This window comes from Malaya genurostris, chromosome 2, assembly GCF_030247185.1.
Source record: "Malaya genurostris strain Urasoe2022 chromosome 2, Malgen_1.1, whole genome shotgun sequence".
Lineage (NCBI taxonomy): Eukaryota > Metazoa > Arthropoda > Insecta > Diptera > Culicidae > Malaya > Malaya genurostris.
This window is the reverse complement of record NC_080571.1, coordinates 242781460-242802882: the sequence shown is the minus strand read 5'-3', so window position 1 is coordinate 242802882 and position 21423 is coordinate 242781460. Positions and strand designations below refer to the sequence as shown.

General features: G+C 37.8%; 3 protein-coding genes across 6 annotated transcripts; 2 read left to right on the top strand and 1 right to left on the bottom strand.

Annotated features, from left to right (window-relative positions):
- The first annotated feature begins 3297 nt into the window (after positions 1-3297).
- On the top strand, positions 3298-4980 carry LOC131428399 (phosphatidylinositol glycan anchor biosynthesis class U protein). Its single transcript, XM_058592334.1, has 4 exons — positions 3298-3546; positions 3604-4237; positions 4291-4562; positions 4623-4980. The coding sequence occupies exons 1-4, from the start codon at positions 3420-3422 to the stop codon at positions 4874-4876; spliced, it is 1287 nt and encodes a 428-aa protein (XP_058448317.1). The 5' UTR covers positions 3298-3419; the 3' UTR covers positions 4877-4980.
- Positions 4981-5085: 105 nt separating this feature from the next.
- LOC131428401 (immunoglobulin-binding protein 1) lies at positions 5086-6483 on the bottom strand. The gene is made up of 4 exons (XM_058592335.1): positions 6286-6483; positions 6009-6217; positions 5335-5944; positions 5086-5270 (listed from the first exon to the last, which is right to left on the bottom strand). The coding sequence occupies exons 1-4, from the start codon at positions 6403-6405 to the stop codon at positions 5160-5162; spliced, it is 1050 nt and encodes a 349-aa protein (XP_058448318.1). The 5' UTR covers positions 6406-6483; the 3' UTR covers positions 5086-5159.
- Positions 6484-17155: 10672 nt separating this feature from the next.
- LOC131428397 (prolyl endopeptidase) lies at positions 17156-20445 on the top strand. Of its 4 annotated transcripts, none has more exons than XM_058592332.1 (9): positions 17156-17276; positions 17347-17394; positions 17472-17807; positions 17871-18284; positions 18570-18729; positions 18787-19299; positions 19361-19497; positions 19555-19767; positions 19824-20445. In XM_058592332.1, the coding sequence occupies exons 3-9, from the start codon at positions 17497-17499 to the stop codon at positions 20218-20220; spliced, it is 2145 nt and encodes a 714-aa protein (XP_058448315.1). In that variant the 5' UTR covers positions 17156-17276; positions 17347-17394; positions 17472-17496; the 3' UTR covers positions 20221-20445. The 4 variants fall into 4 exon arrangements, with proteins under 4 accessions (XP_058448315.1, XP_058448313.1, XP_058448312.1 ...); XM_058592330.1 differs by having other exon boundaries at positions 17447-17807; XM_058592329.1 differs by having other exon boundaries at positions 17171-17394; positions 17447-17807.
- Positions 20446-21423: the final 978 nt, after the last annotated feature.

The window sequence follows — 21423 nt, the reverse complement described above, 5'->3', positions numbered from 1 at the left end:
TTTGTAGGAGACACTTTGGACTATTGTAATTAATTAGTGTCGTTGTTTTTCGTGTGGGCAATTTTTCTCAAAATGACTTTTCCTATCGGTACTTGTTCGACGGTACCGAAATCGATAATTTTTGAAAAAATGTTAAAAATTACTTAAAGCATTTTAAGCAATATAGGCTAGTATAGGTTTTGTAGGAGACACTTTGGACTATTGAAATTAATTAGTGTCGTTGGTTTTCGTGTGGGCAATTTTTCTCAAAATGACTTTTCCTATCGGTACTTGTTCGACGGTACCGAAATCGATAATTTTTGAAAAAATGTTAAAAATTACTTAAAGCATTTTAAGCAATATAGGCTAGTATAGGTTTTGTAGGAGACACTTTGGACTATTGAAATTAATTAGTGTCGTTGGTTTTCGTGTGGGCAATTTTCCTCAAAATGACTTTTCCTATCGGTACTTGTTCGACGGTACCGAAATCGAAAATTTTTGAAAAAATGTTAAAAATTACTTACAGCATTTTAAGCAATATAGGCTAGTATAGGTTTTGTAGGAGACACTTTGGGCTATTGAAATTAATTAGTGTCGTTGGTTTTCGTGTGGGCAATTTTTCTCAAAATGACTTTTCCTATCGGTACTTGTTCGACGGTACCGAAATCGATAATTTTTGAAAAAATGTTAGAAATTACTTAAAGCATTTTAAGCAATATAGGCTAGTATAGGTTTTGTAGGAGACACTTTGGACTATTGAAATTAATTAGTGGCGTTGGTTTTCGTGTGGGCAATTTTTCTCAAAATGACTTTTCCTATCGGTACTTGTTCGACGGTACCGAAATCGAAAATTTTTGAAAAAATGTTAAAAATTACTTAAAGCATTTTAAGCAATATAGGCTAGTATAGGTTTTGTAGGAGACACTTTGGGCTATTGAAATTAATTAGTGTCGTTGGTTTTCGTGTGGGTAATTTTTCTCAAAATGACTTTTCCTATCGGTACTTGTTCGACGGTACCGAAATCGATAATTTTTGAAAAAATGTTAAAAATTACTTAAAGCATTTTAAGCAATATAGGCTAGTATAGGTTTTGTAGGAGACACTTTGGACTATTGAAATTAATTAGTGTCGTTGGTTTTCGTGTGGGCAATTTTTCTCAAAATGACTTTTCCTATCGGTACTTGTTCGACGGTACCGAAATCGATAATTTTTGAAAAAATGTTAGAAATTACTTAAAGCATTTTAAGCAATATAGGCTAGTATAGGTTTTGTAGGAGACACTTTGGACTATTGAAATTAATTAGTGGCGTTGGTTTTCGTGTGGGCAATTTTTCTCAAAATGACTTTTCCTATCGGTACTTGTTCGACGGTACCGAAATCGATAATTTTTGAAAAAATGTTAAAAATTACTTAAAGCATTTTAAGCAATATAGGCTAGTATAGGTTTTGTAGGAGACACTTTGGACTATTGAAATTAATTAGTGGCGTTGGTTTTCGTGTGGGTAATTTTTCTCAAAATGACTTTTCCTATCGGTACTTGTTCGACGGTACCGAAATCGATAATTTTTGAAAAAATGTTAAAAATTACTTAAAGCATTTTAAGCAATATAGGCTAGTATAGGTTTTGTAGGAGACACTTTGTACTATTGAAATTAATTAGTGTCGTTGGTTTTCGTGTGGGCAATTTTTCTCAAAATGACTTTTCCTATCGGTACTTGTTCGACGGTACCGAAATCGATAATTTTTGAAAAAATGTTAAAAATTACTTAAAGCATTTTAAGCAATATAGGCTAGTATAGGTTTTGTAGGAGACACTTTGGACTATTGAAATTAATTAGTGTCGTTGTTTTTCGTGTGGGCAATTTTTCTCAAAATGACTTTTCCTATCGGTACTTGTTCGACGGTACCGAAATCGATAATTTTTGAAAAAATGTTAAAAATTACTTAAAGCATTTTAAGCAATATAGGCTGGTATAGGTTTTGTAGGAGACACTTTGGACTATTGAAATTAATTAGTGTCGTTGGTTTTTGTGTGGGCAATTTTTCTCAAAATGACTTTTCCTATCGGTACTTGTTCGACGGTACCGAAATCGATAATTTTTGAAAAAATGTTAAAAATTACTTAAAGCATTTTAAGCAATATAGGCTAGTATAGGTTTTGTAGGAGACACTTTGGACTATTGAAATTAATTAGTGTCGTTGTTTTTCGTGTGGGCAATTTTTCTCAAAATGACTTTTCCTATCGGTACTTGTTCGACGGTACCGAAATCGATAATTTTTGAAAAAATGTTAAAAATTACTTAAAGCATTTTAAGCAATATAGGCTAGTATAGGTTTTGTAGGAGACACTTTGGACTATTGAAATTAATTAGTGTCGTTGGTTTTCGTGTGGGCAATTTTTCTCAAAATGACTTTTCCTATCGGTACTTGTTCGACGGTACCGAAATCGATAATTTTTGAAAAAATGTTAAAAATTACTTAAAGCATTTTAAGCAATATAGGCTAGTATAGGTTTTGTAGGAGACACTTTGGACTATTGTAATTAATTAGTGTCGTTGTTTTTCGTGTGGGCAATTTTTCTCAAAATGACTTTTCCTATCGGTACTTGTTCGACGGTACCGAAATCGATAATTTTTGAAAAAATGTTAAAAATTACTTAAAGCATTTTAAGCAATATAGGCTAGTATAGGTTTTGTAGGAGACACTTTGGACTATTGAAATTAATTAGTGTCGTTGGTTTTCGTGTGGGCAATTTTTCTCAAAATGACTTTTCCTATCGGTACTTGTTCGACGGTACCGAAATCGATAATTTTTGAAAAAATGTTAAAAATTACTTAAAGCATTTTAAGCAATATAGGCTAGTATAGGTTTTGTAGGAGACACTTTGGACTATTGAAATTAATTAGTGTCGTTGTTTTGCGTGTGGGCAATTTTTCTCAAAATGACTTTTCCTATCGGTACTTGTTCCACGGTACCGAAAGCGATAATTTTTGAAAAAAATGTTTAAAATTATTTTTAAATTGAAAAATGTGAAGCTCTGTAACAATTTTTATTTCATTCACTTTTTATATACAATGTTTTAAAAATAGTTATCCTGATTTTCGACAATGCTACAAAAGAACATTTTGGTCGGTGAGCTTTAGTCGGTGAATTCACGTTTTACTGGCTTGCTTTCCTGCTTCCGATACCTGCCACTAGAGTGCCTTTGGTAGATCGTTTGTTCTGAGCTTTTTAGTAGGTCGCTATTAAGGTGGCAGTTCGATTTTTCGGAATAGCTTTTTGGTTGGTGAAAGAGCTTTGGTCGGTGAGAGCTTTAGTCGGTGAGTTCACATAAGTGAAATAAGCGCACCCTTTTATTGGCATATACAGTTTATTGAAAGGAGTTGATTTTTAAACTGTAATGTAACTTTATCTTAATTACGTCACGAAGTAAATTACAAATGATGAAATGGTGCATGAGTATCGTGCTGGGGGCAGTTGTGCGATATCTGCTCATGAACTCCGATTACGCGACCACAATTCAGAACCGGGTTGAAATTGCTACCCCTGTCAACTCTTGGAAAAGAGGTCAATATACTTAAATTTGTAGTTAGTCTACTCAAAATCCAGATGTTTTTCTTGCAGCCACTGAAGGTGCTTATCTTTATGCAAACGGTATAAACCCGTATTCCGGAGACCTTTACCACCAGAATCCATTTGTTCTCGTTTCGGTATGGTACTTGCTGCAGAAGGCCGTTACGTTGGTCGGCATAGTTTTTATTCAGTTTGAAATAGGAACGATGTTCATGCTTAAAAAAGCAGCAACAGTTTTTATCCGCGAACTGTACCAGAAGCAAAAGGTGCATCGAAATTCTTACGCGGAAGGAACAGCTGAGCTACAGATCTCCGAAAGTGATTTGGAAAGCGTTCCATACTACGTGGCCTTGGCTTACATGTTCAATCCATACACAATCCTGAACTGCGTCGGTCAAACAACAACAGTTATGAGCAATTTTCTTCTCGCATTATTTCTACTAGGAACTTCGTACCGGCTTAGATTCGTTGCATGTGTCGCTCTGGCATTGGAGACTCAAATGAATATTTACCCGTGCGTGTTGATCATTCCAGCAGCTATGTTCATTGCGGAAAAAGATAATAACAAGTGGCTGAGTGTTTTCAACACCTGTTTTACTTTTTGTGCTGCACTTTTATGGTTGAACTATGCGGCATTTAAGATTATGGGTGATTGGAGCTTTCTAGATGCGACTTACGGATTCATGTATACTAAAATTTTCTGTTATGAGGGCGCAGTAATCAGCTTCTTTATTACAGTTTCAACTGTCGTGATCTACAACCGAACATCGGCTTATTTTGGTACTTTTTCACAGAAATGTTCGACCATTTTCGAACACTGTTTTTGTATACGTTCCAAATAAACGCCACCGTTTTATACCTTTTCCCATTGACCTTCAAACTACACAAGGAACCGATAATGCTTCTCACTATGTTACTAGCACTGGGTGTTGTGTTCCGTCCCTATCCCTGTGTCGGAGATATCAGCATGTATTTATCCTTATTACCATTGTGGAAATCTATCTCCAGATGCAAGTTGCAACAGTTCGGAAACGTCAGTCTGTAATACTAATTTTTCTTCTTTCGAACAGTTATGGGACACAATTTCATCGTGGGAGCAACTATGCTAGTCACCAGTATTCTAGGGCCAACGGTTTGGTATCTGTGGATCTACTCCAATTCTGCCAACGCCAACTTCTTTTTCGGTGTAACTTTAGTGTTCTGCACGGCACAAATATTCCTCATCACCGACCTTTTCTTCGCGTTCATCAAGCGGGATTTCTGTCTCAAAAACGGAATGCAAGTCATCATCGACGGGAAGGAAGCTAGAATAACGTTGGAGTAGTTGCCTCTTTTTTCGAGTGCAGAAGTAGGATATCCATATTGAGCATTTATGAGTAACTTGTACAGTTTTCTACATTAAAAACGTGACAATTTGAAAAGAACAAATTTAATATTTTCATGTGCAGCTGGTGTCCGAAGAAAATGTTCTGTAGTAAGAATTCGCGTGCCATTTATGATTGAATGAAGAGTTCGGATCGTTTATACAATCGATTATTTTGATCTCTACTGCATATATTAGATACAAATAAAATTTAAAAATTTCAAGCAAATCAGCGGATTACGCATTAACTGCGATTATAACGATTACCATATCCACGACGATGTTCATCCTTGAACTCGTCTTTAGCGCGTTGTCGGGCCAAATACTGCTCATCATCTTCCTCGACTAACTGTTCCTGTAACGAATTACAAGAGTATCAAAAAAAACATCCGAAACGTACCAATGTACTCATATATTACAATTTCTTCTGCCTCTTTTTCCTGCTCCGCTTCATTGTCCTGATAGACTCGATTCATCAGAGAATTTTTGTTGATCTCTTTCATTTTTTCCTGATCGGGAAATATTCCTTCAGCAACGCGTTGCTCATAAAACTCTGCTACCGTCATGGTTGGCATACTGGGATAACCCATTCCGTAAACCGCTTTCTGAACAGCATCCCTTGTGATAATAATTGGTTTTAACGGTTTCGGTGGAGGTCCTCTCGGAGGATGCTTATGTTCGTCAGAATCGCCACTTCTCCTCATGACAGCAATATGTTCGAGGATTTGTTTTTCCTGACTTATGCTAACAAGCTCTTCGCGTGCATCGAGAATGCAAGAATTAAGCAATTTCAAGTAGAACTCTCTTTTGATTTCGTCATCTACATGTTCTTTTTCCATTGCGATTTTCAGCATTTTGATCTGATCATCCAGTTCTTTTTTCTCCTGATATTTTTTCAGTTTGGCGTTGCGTTCCTGGCCCATACGCATCAGTTCCTGTATTTTATCTCCCCGATTAACATTATCTAGAACTGCAACAGCTTCCGGCTTGTCACACAATTTGTAGTTCTCACAGCGGCGCAAGAAATCACTGAAAGTATCAATAATGATCTTTATAACATAACATGTAATTTTAGATATAATCGCGAGCTCACTTGTAATAAATTTCTGCAACTTCTACTATCTCCTTACGACCGGCATTACACAATTTCAAAGTCAACTGACCCAGGAAAAAGGGTAGTAAGAAATAACGCAAATTCTCGGTGGCAACTTCTTCATACGCTTCGTTGGAACTAAACAACCCACAAAGGCTAACTAGGCGAGTAGAATCCTCAAATAAATTGATGCATTTTTTTATGTTAGCCTGATGGAAGAAAATAACATTTACTTTTATTATTAAAAACAACGCAATCAGATATAATTCTTACTTACCTGAAATTCTGGGCTGTTGGTAGGATCGTAGCAGGTATCAAATGAGTTCATTAACTTGTAAGCATCCTCAAAAATTTCAAAAAGTTTACGATCAATCGGTATTTCTTGTGACTGTGCCATTTTTGTGTTTCGTTTGTTATGAATCCAGATAAATCTAGAGTACTTTTTGAAAACGTTTTATGTAACCTTCTCATCGATTACAACGCTTACACCCGCTTGTACGAAATTCTGGAAGGCAGCAGAAACCGAATGACAGCTGTCAATATAACATTGGCGCACACGCTCACTTGCAATCAAGCAAATTAATATTGAGGTTTCTATGCCCGGTGAAAAATGAACGGCGGCCCTACTGAAAAATGGGTGGCCTACACGTTTCCTGATGAAAACAAAACAATATGTAAAAGCAATTCACACGCAGCATCAAGCGGCTATCACCTGAATGGAACGATTACGGAACAACAACATTAATTGTAAGCAATTCATATGAAAGGACACTACGTCAAGTTCACGGAACTTTTTAACGTCGGATACGTGAGCAATATTCGGCTAAATGAAATTAATAAACCAATCTGGACGTCGACCGAAGATGATTGATCGTCTGAACTGTGTTTAATGCATTCGTTTCCTGATGAAAACAAACCAATCTCATTTGCATGTGTGGTTGTAAGTGAGCTGTCAGAGAGCCTAATATGGAATTTCATAATAGCGGCCCTTACACGATCATTAAAAGTGTCATTACTAAGTAATGACACTTCTGCTCAAACGCTCGTCATTACTGCATTACTGTACATCATTACTTTTTAGCATTACACGTTCATTATTAATGATGAGTATTTATAACTACTCCAGCAATAGCAATAGCAATATTTTCATTTTCGTTTAGCTGAAAATAAATTTGATTTGCCATTGAAACGTTAAGGTTAATGAAATATTAACAATTTAAATCTACACTTTGTCATTTTTTCGCGTATAGTTCTAAAGATATTCAGCATTTCCACAAAAAAATAAGAAGAAGAAATAATGTTGGTAATGATGGAAAATCCGGAATTCCATCATTACTCGTGTCATTACTGAACTCGTAGACCTTACACGATCATTAAAAGTGTCACTACTTTTTAGTAATGACACTTTTAATGATCGTGTAAGGGCCGCTAATGATTTCGTTTGATTAAAAAGATGCGCGGCTGCTCGGCCATCCATGGAAGTTGACCATCAATGTCAACTTCCCTCTCTGAGCAGCCTAGATAGCCTTGTAGTGTCGGTAGCGGTTTCCCAACTGGCTAAGAATAACGCTACGGTCCACCTGTACCGGTGGTATAAGTCCACCAAACAGGTAAGCCGTGTGGCATCCGGCGGAATTATTTTTTACCAAGAATTGATCCACTGGTTTCCTGTTCCATGTCGTAAAAGGCCACAAAAATAGGAACTCCTAAGTCAAGGTGTATTTCCGTGCCGATGGCTGAATGGCTGCAGGAGGTTAAACAATGCAGTCGTGAACGGAATATCTTGGGATTTTCCCTTACTGTGTTAAGCGAAGCTCTGGCACAGTGGACGACTTCTTTCTTCGCAACTCGTGGGATTTAAATGATTAAAACATTTAAAAAAATCCTTACATGGTTCGCTATAGGCGATTATAAGCCAATATATTTGGTTTCTTGTAGTTGTTGTACGATAAGTGCTGAAGGTGGAATGTTCGTTACTCTGATTGATAATGGTTAGAGTGCGGCACAAATCAATCTTCAGCATAAACGTACAGCAACTATGAATCTATCCAGACTTCTGCAAGAAGGTAAAGCTTCTATAGCTTTGGTTCAAGAACCATATTTCCAAAAGGGAAACTTCTACGTTGGAAAATTGGTAAACCCAGTCTTTGTTGCCTTCAACAAGAGCGGTATGACTAATCCACGTGAAATGCCTCGAGCATGCATACTTGCAAATAGTGCTCTCGATGTTTCTCGCATATCGGAGCTCACAACTCGGGATATTTGTGCTGTCACAGTTGGTATGACTGTTGATGGCATAGACAGGAAATATGTCTATTGTTCGGCATATTTACCGCATAACCAACCTTCGCCAAGCGATGACTTCAAAAAGGTTGTATCATACTGCTGCAAGAGTGATTTACCGCTTGTAATCGGCAGTGACATAAATGCTCACCATATCATATGGGGCAGCACAGATATAAATTCGAGAGGCTCTGATATGATGGAATTTGTGAGCAGTACAAACCTGCACATAGTCAATGCAGGAAACCGTCCAACTTTTGCGAGTTCTGGAAGAGAGGAGGTTTTGGACGTAACTCTCTGCTCTGATAGAATTGCGCATGAGTTGGTAAATTGGCTCGTCTCCGATGAGCTCGAACCTTCGTTGTCTGATCATAAGTACATATTCTTTGATCATTCAAACGTTAAATTTGATATTATCACATATCGTAATCCCAAATCTACAAACTGGGACCTCTATGAAGAGGGCTTGGCGACTAGATTTTACGGGTACCAACCAACAATTGAAACCCCAATTGATTTGGAAAATGTTGTCGACGAGACAAACTCACTCATAGTTGCAGCATATGAAGAGGCTTGTCCACTTCGGATTGTGCGAGCTACTAGAGGAACTCCTTGGTGGAATGCTGAACTTGCTAGACTAAGGAAACTATGCAGAAGAGCTTGGAACCACCGACGCAGAGATGGGTCGGAGGCATTCGTGTCGGCTCGAAGGGCTTACAAAAATGCTCTTCGATCGTCTGAGCGAAGTGGTTGGAAAAGCCTCTGCACAAATGTCTCTAGTCTCAACGAGGCTAGCAGATTAAATAAGTTACTTTCGAAGTCTAAGGACTTTAATGTCAGTTTCTTAAGAACTTCAGATGGTGAACACTTGTCTGATGAAGGTGATGTACTTCACAATCTTTTTAACACTCACTTTCCAGGATGTATGGATCCATCACCGACAGCTCTTCCCGAGACTTTTTCAGGTAGTTACGATTCTTGGGCCCTTGCTCGAAGCGTTGTGACGATTGAATCGGTCAAATGGGCAGTTGAGAGTTTTGCTCCGTACAAGTCTCCTGGAAAGGATGGAGTTTTCCCAGTGTTACTGCAGAAAGGGTATGAACATTTCAAACATGTTTTGAAGAAAATACTTACTTTTAGTCTTGCGACTGGATATATTCCAAGAGCCTGGCAGGAAATAATTGTCAAATTTATTCCCAAAGGCGGTCGCGACACTTATGAGGAAGCGAAGAGTTTCAGGCCTATCAGTCTTAGCTCATTTCTTCTTAAAACAGTGGAACGCATAGTCGATCACTATATCAGGAATGTTAGTTTGGGCGTGCATCCGCTACATGGAATGCAACATGCTTACCAGCGTGGAAAGTCCACTACAACCCTGTTACATGATGTTGTGTACAATATTGAAAAAGCTTTCTCACAAAAGCAATCTTGCTTGGGAGTTTTCCTAGATATTGAAGGTGCCTTTGATAACGTGTCTTTCAATTCAATTCTGGAAGCAGCCCGTGGTCATGGCATACCTTCAAGTATCACAAATTGGATACACGCAATGCTTAGAAATCGACTTCTTTGTTCATCGCTTCGGCAAGCAGAGATTAGAAAACTGAGTGTCTGTGGGTGTCCTCAAGGTGGTTTACTATCCCCACTTTTATGGAACCTAGTCGCTGATGGTTTGTTGATGAAACTTAATAACCTTGGATTTCCGACTTATGGTTTTGCCGACGATTATCATATATTGATGACCGGTATAAGCATTAACACTCTCTTTGATTTAATGCAGCAAGCCCTGCGATCTGTTGAACAATGGTGTTGTCAGGTTGGATTATCTGTAAATCCGGGCAAAACATCAATGGTGCTTTTCACTCATCGTAGGATAATCACAGGAGCTCGTCCGTTGCAGTTCTTTGGTTCAGAGGTCACTGTGGTCGATCAAGTTAAATACTTCGGGGTTATTCTTGACTCAAAACTGAATTGGTCTGCTCACATTGACTTCAGGATTAAAAGAGCTTGCATGGCTTTCGGCCAATGCAGACGAGCTTTTGGAAAATCATGGGGACTCAAACCCAGATACATTCATTGGATCTACACAACTATTGTTAGACCAATTTTAGCATATGGATGTCTTGTATGGTGGCAGAAAGGAGAAGTCGCGACAGTTCAGTCAAAGCTAAATCATCTCCAAAGGATGGTCCTAATGGCGATGACAGGAGCATTCACGACAACACCTACTGCTGCTCTAGAGGCGCTACTGTGCATTAAACCACTACATGTGTTCCTAAAACAAGAAGCATTATCTTGTGCATACCGTCTTAGGGTTACAGGGCTTTGGAACAGTAACCCATTAGATTATGCTACCAGCCACACTCGCTTGTGGTCTCAAATGGTTACGTGGGATGAGTATTTACTCGCTCCTAGTGACCTAACTCTCACATGCAGTTTTCCTTTCAAAACATTCAATGTGAGCTATCCTCTTCGTGAGGAATGGTTGTCCGGTTGTCTGGAACGACAACTTGATGAACACATAGTTTGTTATACGGACGGTTCTCTGTTGAATGGTCGTGCTGGTGCTGGTGCCTACTGTCGTGAAATGAGGCTGGAGCAGTCTCATTCACTTGGTAGATACTGTACTGTGTTCCAAGCAGAAATCTACGCGATTCTGTGTGGAGTACAATCGGCACTTCAGCAGAGGATCTGTGGTAAACGTATTTATTTTTGTTCCGACAGTCAGGCAGCCTTAAAAGCACTCAGTTCGAATGACTCACGGTCTAATATAGTGATCGCATGTCGTACTCAAATCGAGGACCTCAGCATTTCAAATGCTGTTTACTTCTTATGGGTACCCGGCCATTCTGGTATTACTGGAAATGAATGGGCTGATGAGTTGGCTAGAGCTGGTGCAACGAATGATTTCGTTGGTCCTGAACCAGCTTTACCACTTTCAACTAGTTGGATAAAGCACAAGATTCGTTCTTGGGCTGCATCCAAACATGCCAGCTACTGGCGCAGCTTGCAAACTTGCGCTCAGACAGAAGCATTTCTACCAGATTTAAATCTGAAAATGTCAAAGTGTCTACTGCATTTCTCCAAGCATCATTGCAGTATTCTGGTCAGAGCTCTGACTGGACATTGCAAACTCAATTATCACATGGCTACTATTCAACGTGCTGAGTATTATTCGTGTGATTTGTGTGAATGCGATTACGGTACTTCATATCATCTGATATGTAACTGCCCCGCATTGACGCAGCTTCGTATCCGGGTTTTTGGTTCTCCATACATGGTTGAGTCTGTGTATGCGGAGCTAAAATTGAAGGATATTCTCTCGTTTCTCACCCAATGTGGTAAGGAGCTATAGTCAGAAGGATTCATCGTTCTTCATGGAGTGAATGAATCCTTTCTGTATTCACCTTAAATAGGGTTTAGCAGATTGTTTGGCATCCTTTAGGGGGTACCGAATTTACTTCTGCTCGTACATACTGCGAATCGTTCTGCATTCTTCCGGGAGTGCAGAATGGTGTCGCTTTTGTAAGATCTCTAAATCCTCTCGGGGGTTGGAGGTTTTATTAATAGCAGACTGTTCGGGACCTTTTAGAGGTTCAGAATTTACTTCTGCTTCCACCAGATGTGATCCCCAGCAGATTGTTCGGCATCCCTTAGGGGTGCAGAATTTACTTCTGCTTTTATGTGTTTTTGTGTCGTCATTTTTTTCCCATCCTCCTAGTCCAACCCTTACCATTTCCTTTCAATCCTTCCCTCTTATATATCGGGAAAATGATGCTAAAAACAAATTGATGGCAAGGCACAAATCTCCAAATATCAAGGGGAACGTGCCATTTGAGCCAATTTGTTCTGATTCCTGATTCCTGAAGGGCCGCTAATGATTTCGTTTGGTTTTTAGTCACAATGCGAACCATAAAACTTATATGGAAACATGATTTCTCTCATATGTGAAATTCACGAGTTGTTCGTATGAATACTATAATAGTGATAGATGAGATGTATATTGCAGAGGTATATTTTTCACATTAATCTTATGAGAGGGTGATTTTTATGCATCATAAGGTTTGTCTTATGATTTTCACTACTCAATTTGCTTGAGTGTGTGGCTACCGAGTGGCATAATACTATGGGATAACTTGCATTAACCTTAATTTTGAGATCATCACTCGTTACCTAAAATTAGGGAAATGCACTTTAGTTGCCTTTTTATAAGTTTTTACCCAAATTTATATAGCGGCTGGTAAGAGGTTTTTTGCAATATCTCGGTTGATTTTTCAACAGAGCGTATAAGCAAACGGCAGTTTCTCTTTAATCACTCTCTCTTTCGATTATTGTGATGTGATTAAAAAGATTTTCTTTGATATCACTATTCTGTTTGAAAGTCGAAAGTTTCGGGTATAATTTCATGCAAAGAGTGAGTGATAAACGTGGAAACCGCTTGGTAATTAATAGAAGAGAAAGTAAACAAAGAGAAACTGTCACTTACTTATACGCCCTTTTGAAAAATTAACCGAGATATTAGGTACCACAGAAATTATATTGACAAGATATCCAGCTCTCACATTTACCGAACAAATCAATGGGAACATCCTTTTTCGTGAGCACAGCGCGCTCAGGCGAGTCCGCATCGAAGCTCGTACATAGAAGTAGAGGAGAGAAATGTCAAATTCGTGCGTGCCAAAATAGCAGCACTGCGCACCCATACAATTGACATGATATGTTGAATGTGATGCCGTGCGATGGCGTTGCTGAACTGAAGATTGATTTCGCTCCAAGCTGACAGGGTCTGGTGACGTTTCGGGTATTCTTATTAGTTATTTCCATTATGGTCGGACCCGTATACCGAATAGGATGTTAAGTTACGTTACCTTGCAAAAATGGTAATTTTCTCCAACAATGTTTTGCTAAATCGATAAAAGAAATGTATTGTTTATAATGCATATTAGCAATGCCATATCAAAGACATCATATTAACAAGATATCCAGCTCTCACATTTTCCGAACAAATCATTGGCAACATCCTTTTTTGCGAGCATGTCGCCACCAGGCGAGTTCGCATCGAATCTCATACATCGAAGCAGGGGAGAGAAATGTGAAATTCGTGCGCGCCAAAATAGCAGGGCTACGCACTCATACAATTGACATGATATGTTGAATGTGATGCCGTGCGATGGCGTTGCTGAACTGAAGATTGATTTCGTTCCAAGCTGACAGGGTCTGGCCGACGACACGACCTGCCACTCGTCTATTAAAACTGTATCGCAAATCTGACTACCCCTCAGTAACTCGAAATGTCAAAACAAAATATCTTGAAAATTTGTTAAAACTGGCAACTCGATTTGATAAATTATTGATTTCGAATAACAGAAACCTTGGATACTGTTGTTCAAAGGCATGTTTGTGTAGATAAACAAAACTAACTCCGAGTCGATATACCAGTCGCGCATTTTACCACTGTACCTAAGAACAAGAATCGGCCCTTAAAAGTTGATTGAAGCGCTATGTTTTTGCGATACTGATAAGTTATATTATTTTATTTGCACCACCAGTAATTGTATTCACCGAAAATTTGATAGCATAGCAGTTACCAATCAACTACATCAGCATCTCACACCATCTCTATTAGAAAAATTCAATAATAAATTGAAACTATTGCATAGTTTTCATAAAATATTCGAATTATGCAACTAAGAATTTCTTCTAAGTAGATCGTATCATCAGCATTACTATTTATTAACGCCATTGAGACAAACTTTTGTTTTATGACTTTTGCTAACCATAGAATAGTTTTAGTATGACATCTAGATAATTCTTGGAAAATTCTCTTGAGAAGACTTCAAACGCATCTCCAATAAAGATCTTCATGGATAACAATCAAGCTTTTTAGCATGATTTAGCAGATAAATAACATAAATAAATACATTTTTTGTTACTGATTCAATGTATAAAGGATCTTTGAAAATAGCTTAAATTTAATAATGATGTTTCAAATCGACATCACAGAACGCAGCAAATTCATTATCGTTCTTTTCCCATTGATTTAAACTTCTGTGAGGGTTCTTATAGTGTTACGAAATAATGTTTTTGGTCTTAATTGAATACATAATAGACAAAATAAACATCCTGCTCCACTTTTTTTTCGAGTTCTAGAAACAGTAATATTACTTGATTATTAGGAAATACACTTGATTGTAAATTCAGTTTCCTCTTGTGTTGCAACCGATTTTGAAATACATAACTGCACACAAGAGAATATATCGCTTTATTTCGATCCTTTTTTTCTTGCATTTTCGTGGCTACTGACAATGGATCGGGATACTTTTCCTATTTGTTTGTTTATTTCTACAATTGCGGTTCCTTGACAAATAACGCATAGCAACGAGAACAGTGTTGCCTAAAAAGATTAATTTTATCATTATCAAGGGGTCGCTATATTTGTGGTAACTGGCGGAAAATCACTCACACACACTTTCTACTCCGATTTTTCTTTGGAGTGCCTGGTCGTGTCGTCGGTCTGGCCATATGCAGTTTCTATACCACACGATTTATTTGCAATAGCCAATCAAACCATTTGTAGTGTTGTTCTGTTATGGTTTTGCAGCAAAATACTAAGCAAAATTATTTCAACGTGCTCATCTAACTGTTTTATCGACAGTGTTAAAAGGAATTGAACAATCCAATCAGCGTGGTCACCACGAGATAGTGTTATGGTGATTGTTTTGACATATCCCATGTATTTAGAAAAAAATTTGACGAATTTTTCAATTTACTTAAGTTTGAAAGAACGCAGATGGCAAAACCTTACAATTATGGGTAAGAAAAACGATTATTCTCGTGTTGTCATCAAACATATGATTTCAAATTGGCCTATACTCTTGACAATCTCGGACGAAATTTGAGATTTTCAGTTCACATACAGATTTGATTTAGATGATAAAACATGAGTAAATAGACTAGTCATAAAACTTTTGATCATAATTTATCAATTAATCTCAAAATCCAACTAAAAAAACAAAGAATATCCCAGATATGAAAACAGTACCCAACCTCACTTCCTCGAATTTGGTTTTTCATGTTACGATTTCTCCATAAATATCAATCAAACATACCATGGAAAGTTACTGAATCATTAATGATCCATTTTTTTTACCAAATTTTCATACGTTTTTGTGTGTTAGTATTCGATTCATAAGAAAAAAACCCTGCATTTTGTTCGATTCTTCAAGCAAAATCTGAAAATTATCACCATCGCTTAGTTCAAAGCTCGCCACTCGGGCAGCGCAGCGATCGCAAAAGAGTCGGTTGGATTCTTCAATAGGAAATATTATAAATGTTTTACGTTGCTCTCGTTTCACTCATTTAACATTGATTTCAACTCTTTCGACGAAAGAAAACCTGTCGCTTTATCCAATTGAACTATAGCAGTATTTCAGTTACTCCATACATGTTTCCTCATTATGAATTCAACATTTGTACCACTTTACAGAAACTTCAACTTCAGTAGTTTATTATCCCGGTTTGTAACGAGTAGAAAATCACTCTCGTGTACAATGTAGTTTTGGGACAAAATAATACATGTTTTCTATTCGCCGAACTAATAATGAATTATTAAATCGAACGTGTGGCTGTTATCCGAACTCTGAATGTTTCCGAACTATTAATTTTCGTATATGATGGATTGTAGTGTATTGCTGCTATATTTGCCAGTAAACATAGATTCAGCACTGCGCACCCCTACAATTGACATGATATGTTTGTGATGTTGCCCAGCAGTCGCTTATGAGCTCTTGCGTTTGAGCTTCCATACAACGATGATTTTTAACGGATTTTCACTTATATGCTTTACACAGCTTTTTTGAAAAAGTTTGTACTAGCTTGGATGTCTATTCTCTGTGATAATAGCTGATCGGAATCATAATGGTAAGTAAAAAAAAGATTTCACTACTTCCAACCGTTTTGTCGGATATTCATTTTCTCTCGGTTTTCCCTTGCAAATGAGCAAATTGAAGACTTTTTGGCGCTCATTACTGTCATAATCAAACCTAAGCACCTAGAAAAGATACGTCTGTTAGAAGTAAGCTTCGATCAGAATGAAAAGAATTCTCGTTTTTTATCGTATCAACAAATCCTTAACATATTCGTATCCATTTCAACGAAGTGTAATTGTTTATCATGGCAATAACGATTTCTATAGTTACGCAACTTTGATTTTCAGTGGTACCAGTTTCATCAGAATAAACTATCACTTTGGTAGTATAGAATTATTAATATATATATATATATATATATTCTATTATTTCAACTATCCAATCTTTACAGCATTCGCGCCTTTTTTTAATTATCATTATTCATTTATCCTATTCCCCACAATCACTAGTCTGTGCTCGATTTCATACATCTGTAGAAATCTGTAGAACACTAATTTACCATCTCTGATTGATTTCGCTCCAAGCTGACAAAGTCTGGTTCCATGGAAAGGCGAGCTACTGTAATTGTGGATCAGAACATTGGTTTTACGCGAAATAAATCTTTTGAATTATCATTTATCACAATAGCTGGCTGTGGCGTCATTAAATAAAACCATGCAAAACTATACTACAATGATAATAGCCGTATTGAATTGCACGGCTACGATCCTACGGCCGCTATAAATCCATTTTATACAATAACCATATAATATATTACAACAAAAAATCTTGTTTGTTCATAACAAATACGATTACCAGAGCTATTTTGATATAATCCTAACTGTACCAGTAGACGTATTTAATTATGCGGGATATCCAGCGTTAGGAATGATTTAAAGAACTTTTGCCACCTTCTGATATTTCATTGTGGCCCGGCACATCGTCATTTTACCGTGTGTCAATACCACTCCCTCTTTCTTCAACACTCGCGTCCTGCGGATTTTGGTTCAGATCTGTGGAAAAATTTGATTTACATTTTCTACAAAAATTGTAACTTCTTTAAATGCATTGGATTGTTAATGTAATTTAACGTTATTAAGCATCTTAGTTCAAAAATTTTATGAAGACTCCGCGTTTTTTTTCCAATCTAGTGAGAAATTTGAGCGGGACGAACCAGAAGTATTCAGTGCCGTGTAGAAGTAAGTTGAGCAAATCAAGTGTTTGGATGTCTTTTTCAATTTTGCTTTACAGGACATTTGCAATATTTTGTTCCTAGTAGGATAGAATACCGTCGTTTAGCAATGCCAGAAGTTCAAATGAGTAACACCTTCCAATACCCAGAAGCTAGGCGTGATGATTCGGTTGTGGAGGAGTTTCATGGAATTAAAATATCCGACCCTTATCGCTGGCTCGAAGATCCGGATTCCGAGGAAACACAAGATTACGTGAAAAACCAAAACAAGATATCGCAACCGTTTCTGGAAGATTGTGATGAATGGAAAAAACTCAACCAGAAGCTGACAAAACGTTGGAACTATCCTAAATATTCATGTCCGTTCAAGCACGGGAATCGATATTTCTTTTTTATGAATACCGGATTGCAAAATCAAGAGTAAATAAAATGTCAACCGTAATCCGCGTAATCCTATTGATGCTAATTATGAAATATTTTTAGTGTTCTGTACGTGCAAAACTCACTTGATGACGAACCGAAGGTTTTTCTGGATCCCAATACCTTATCGAAAGACGGAACGATTGCTCTTGTCGGCTCTCGCTTCTCGGACGACGGAAATCTGTTTGCGTACGGCTTAAGTCAGAGCGGATCGGACTGGACAACGCTGAAGGTGCGAGACGTCAATACGGGTAAAGACTTTCCGGAAGTCTTAGAGCACATGAAGTTTGTCACCGCCTCCTGGACGAAGGACAACAAAGGATTTTTCTACTCTCGTTATCCAGTGGTGGAAGGAAAAGCTGACGGTTCGGAAACGGCAGCGAACGAAAACCAGAAACTATACTACCACCGCGTTGGAGAGTCACAGGACAAGGATGTCTTGATTGCTGAGTTTCCGGAGGAACCTTCGTGGAGATTGTAAGTAGTGGTATTACTTCTATTCATTATCTGTTCCTGAGTTGACCTTGAACTACGATTTGTTTTATTATCGTATCATTCTGATTGATGACAAAATTGTTTGATATTGGATATAGAAGCATTGATGTGTTCGTGGGATTAGTTTATTGTATTGGTTTTGCTGTTATTTTTTTCTTGTAGTATATAGAGAATATTTTTTATTTACAGAAAAAAAGCTTGATTATTTTTATATTGGTAAAGGTTATTTCAAAGCATTTGAAATTTATTTATCTGTATCTTCACTAGACAGACTAATGTATCTGATTGCGGAAAGTATCTACTACTGTTCATCATGAAAGCCTGCAAGGACACGTTACTGTACTTTAGCAATCTGGAGGGTTCCGATGCCATCAAGGGAAAGCTAGATTTTGTCAAAGTGGTAACTGAATTCGATAGTGATTACGATGTAAGTACACAATAATTGTTATACAACATCTGAAATATTCTTAAACATGATTCGCAGTACATTACCAATGAGGGAAGCATTTTTTCCTTCCGGACGAACAAGAATGCACCAAACTATAGAATTGTGAACATTGATTTCAACAACCCTGGATACGACAATTGGAAAACTCTGATTGAGGAACACCCAAAAAATGTGCTGGACTGGTCCAACTGCGTCAACAAGGACAAAATAGTGCTAGGTTACATTGACGATGTCAAATCGGTGCTTCAGGTGCACAGTTTGCAAGATGGTAGTTTTATTTCTAGCTTCAAAATAGATATCGGCACAATCGTAGGGTTCAGCGGCGAAAAGAAGTATTCGGAAATTTTCTATCATTTCGTGTCCTTTTTGACACCAGGGATTATTTACCATTTCGATTTTGCCAAAGAAAAGGCAGAGCCAATCGTTTTCCGTGAGGTTAAGATCGAAGAATTCGACAACAGTTTGTATAAGGTGGAACAGGTTTTTTATGAAAGCAAGGATGGGGAACGTATTCCTATGTTTGTAGTGCAGAAAAAAGCGAGCAGCAAAGTAAGATGAGTTTTGCCTATATTTCATCCACAATAAGCTCTAATGTTATTTTATTTTTTAGCAGGAACAAAAACCATGTCTGCTTTACGGTTACGGTGGTTTCAATATTTGCATTCAACCATCGTTTAGTATCACAGGTTTAGTTTTTATCGATTCATTCGATGGAATTCTTGCTTACCCTAATATTCGTGGCGGCGGGTTAGTTGTATATTATTAGGATGTAACAGCGTTTGATCATTGTTTACATTTTTTTAGTGAATACGGAGAACGTTGGCATAACGCTGGACGATTGCTAAAAAAGCAGAACGTTTTTGATGACTTCCAATATGCAGCCAAGCATCTGGTGGAGAGTGGCTTTACTCGTCATGAAAAAATCGCGATTCTTGGCGGTTCGAACGGAGGGTTACTGGTCGGATCATGCATTAATCAGCGACCTGAACTGTTCGGGGCCGCAGTTGCTCAAGTGGGGTAATATTACGTCATAGATCTTCGAATATTTTTTGGTTTTCCGGTTCTTATTATAGTGTCATGGACATGTTGCGTTACCACAAGTTTACCATCGGTCGTGCTTGGATGTCCGACTACGGTGATGTTGAGGAAAAGGAGCATTTCGAAAACCTGTTCAAGTATTCCCCTCTTCACAATGTTCACGCTCCGAAGTCTCTGGAAGAGCAATATCCAGCGACACTTGTTCTGACGGCGGATCACGACGATCGAGTTAGTCCATTGCATTCGCTGAAGTTCGTTGCAGCACTGCATCACGCCATCAAGGATTGTGAGTTCCAGAAGAATCCGCTGTTGCTGCGAGTTTATAGCAAAACAGGGCACGGAGCCGGTAAGCCGACGGCTAAAAAGATAGAAGAATCAACCGACATATTAACGTTTATGTTCAAAACATTGAAACTGAAGTTGACCTTCTGAAGGCTGCCGCGATCGTTTCGTAACATTTTTATTAGCTTTCGTATGGCCATTATCTTGTTTGTTTTGACAGTTTTATATGTAGCCTAATGATTTGTATTCTTATATTTACTCGGTATAATAGTCATCGCAATATCGTAGTAGAGAGAATCGAATTAAGGTGAAATAGTAGATTTTGTACTGCTTGAAATATGGTTGAAATAATATGTTCTGATTACAGTTGTATAATGAGTTATTATTCTTTATATTTTCTAAAGAAAATTGTTCTACCAGTTATCATGTTCCCTGCTAGTTGGTTAATTGGAGTTGTTTTTCGGTTGGAGAGTTCCTCTTATCATCCGGAAGAAAGCCATCTTGGACCTTTAATATTTTTTTGTTTTCCTTTGTAGTGTCAGGACTGTTAAGACCGCTCACGGTTCATTTTGCCTTCTACAGTTTGTTGATGATATCAACAATGATGCTCTACTACAACACCTATGTCACAGAGAACAGACATCCAAGATCTTAACAATTTTTTCAAAGAACCTGTGTGAAGCATAAAAGTGAAAATATGTTTAACATATCTTTTGCGTACGATTTTGCAAGAAGCCATAAGAGATTGGTGGCCTATTCAAAGCGCTTATATAGGCGAATTGCTGCTTAGTTCACTTTGCAAAAAAAACGTTAAATTTCACAAACATTTTGAGATCTCTACTTGGGTGTCTGTTCTCTGTGCTATCAGACCCTGTCAGCTTAGAGAGAAACCAATCTTCAGTTCAGCTACGCCATCACACGGCATCACATTGCACTTATCATGTCAATTGAATGGATTCGTATTGCTGTTATTTTGACGCGCACAAATTTGACATTTCTCTCCCCTACTTCTATGTACGAGATTCGATGCGGATACGTCTGAGGGCGTCATGCTCGCAAAAAAATATATTGCATGCGATTTGCTCGTGAAATGTAAGAGCTGGATATCTTGATAACATGATGTCTTTGGTGCTATGCTATGTTACACGGAAAATAAAAACTACCTCTTATTTGACTTATTTTTACTAAATATTGAGTTTTTTGAATCCCCTCTCAGAAGCGGTTCTATTTTGTTGATCGTTGAGCGTTTGTTGAACGACGTACTGCACGAAATATTCGTTCAGTTTGCTGTGTCGGTTTGTTGTTTTTTCTCTTGAAAAAATAGTGTCAAAATTAGTTGTTACCTTCATATAG

Excerpts from the sequence above, each read along its gene's own strand:
- LOC131428399 (XM_058592334.1), top strand. The coding sequence starts at position 3,420 with ATGATGAAATGGTGCATGAGTATCGTGCTGGGGGCAGTTGTGCGATAT. Across the intron at positions 3,547-3,603 it reads TGTCAACTCTTGGAAAAGAG|CCACTGAAGGTGCTTATCTT; the intron begins GTCAATATACTT and ends TTTTTCTTGCAG. Across the intron at positions 4,238-4,290 it reads GATGCGACTTACGGATTCAT|TTTCAACTGTCGTGATCTAC; the intron begins GTATACTAAAAT and ends TCTTTATTACAG.
- LOC131428397 (XM_058592329.1), top strand. The coding sequence starts at position 17,316 with ATGAAGACTCCGCGTTTTTTTTCCAATCTAGTGAGAAATTTGAGCGGG. Across the intron at positions 17,808-17,870 it reads ACCGGATTGCAAAATCAAGA|TGTTCTGTACGTGCAAAACT; the intron begins GTAAATAAAATG and ends AAATATTTTTAG. Across the intron at positions 19,498-19,554 it reads CCTAATATTCGTGGCGGCGG|TGAATACGGAGAACGTTGGC; the intron begins GTTAGTTGTATA and ends ACATTTTTTTAG.
- LOC131428401 (XM_058592335.1), bottom strand. The coding sequence starts at position 6,405 with ATGGCACAGTCACAAGAAATACCGATTGATCGTAAACTTTTTGAAATT. Across the intron at positions 6,218-6,285 it reads CCAACAGCCCAGAATTTCAG|GCTAACATAAAAAAATGCAT; the intron begins GTAAGTAAGAAT and ends TTCTTCCATCAG. Across the intron at positions 5,945-6,008 it reads GTTGCAGAAATTTATTACAA|TGATTTCTTGCGCCGCTGTG; the intron begins GTGAGCTCGCGA and ends TGATACTTTCAG.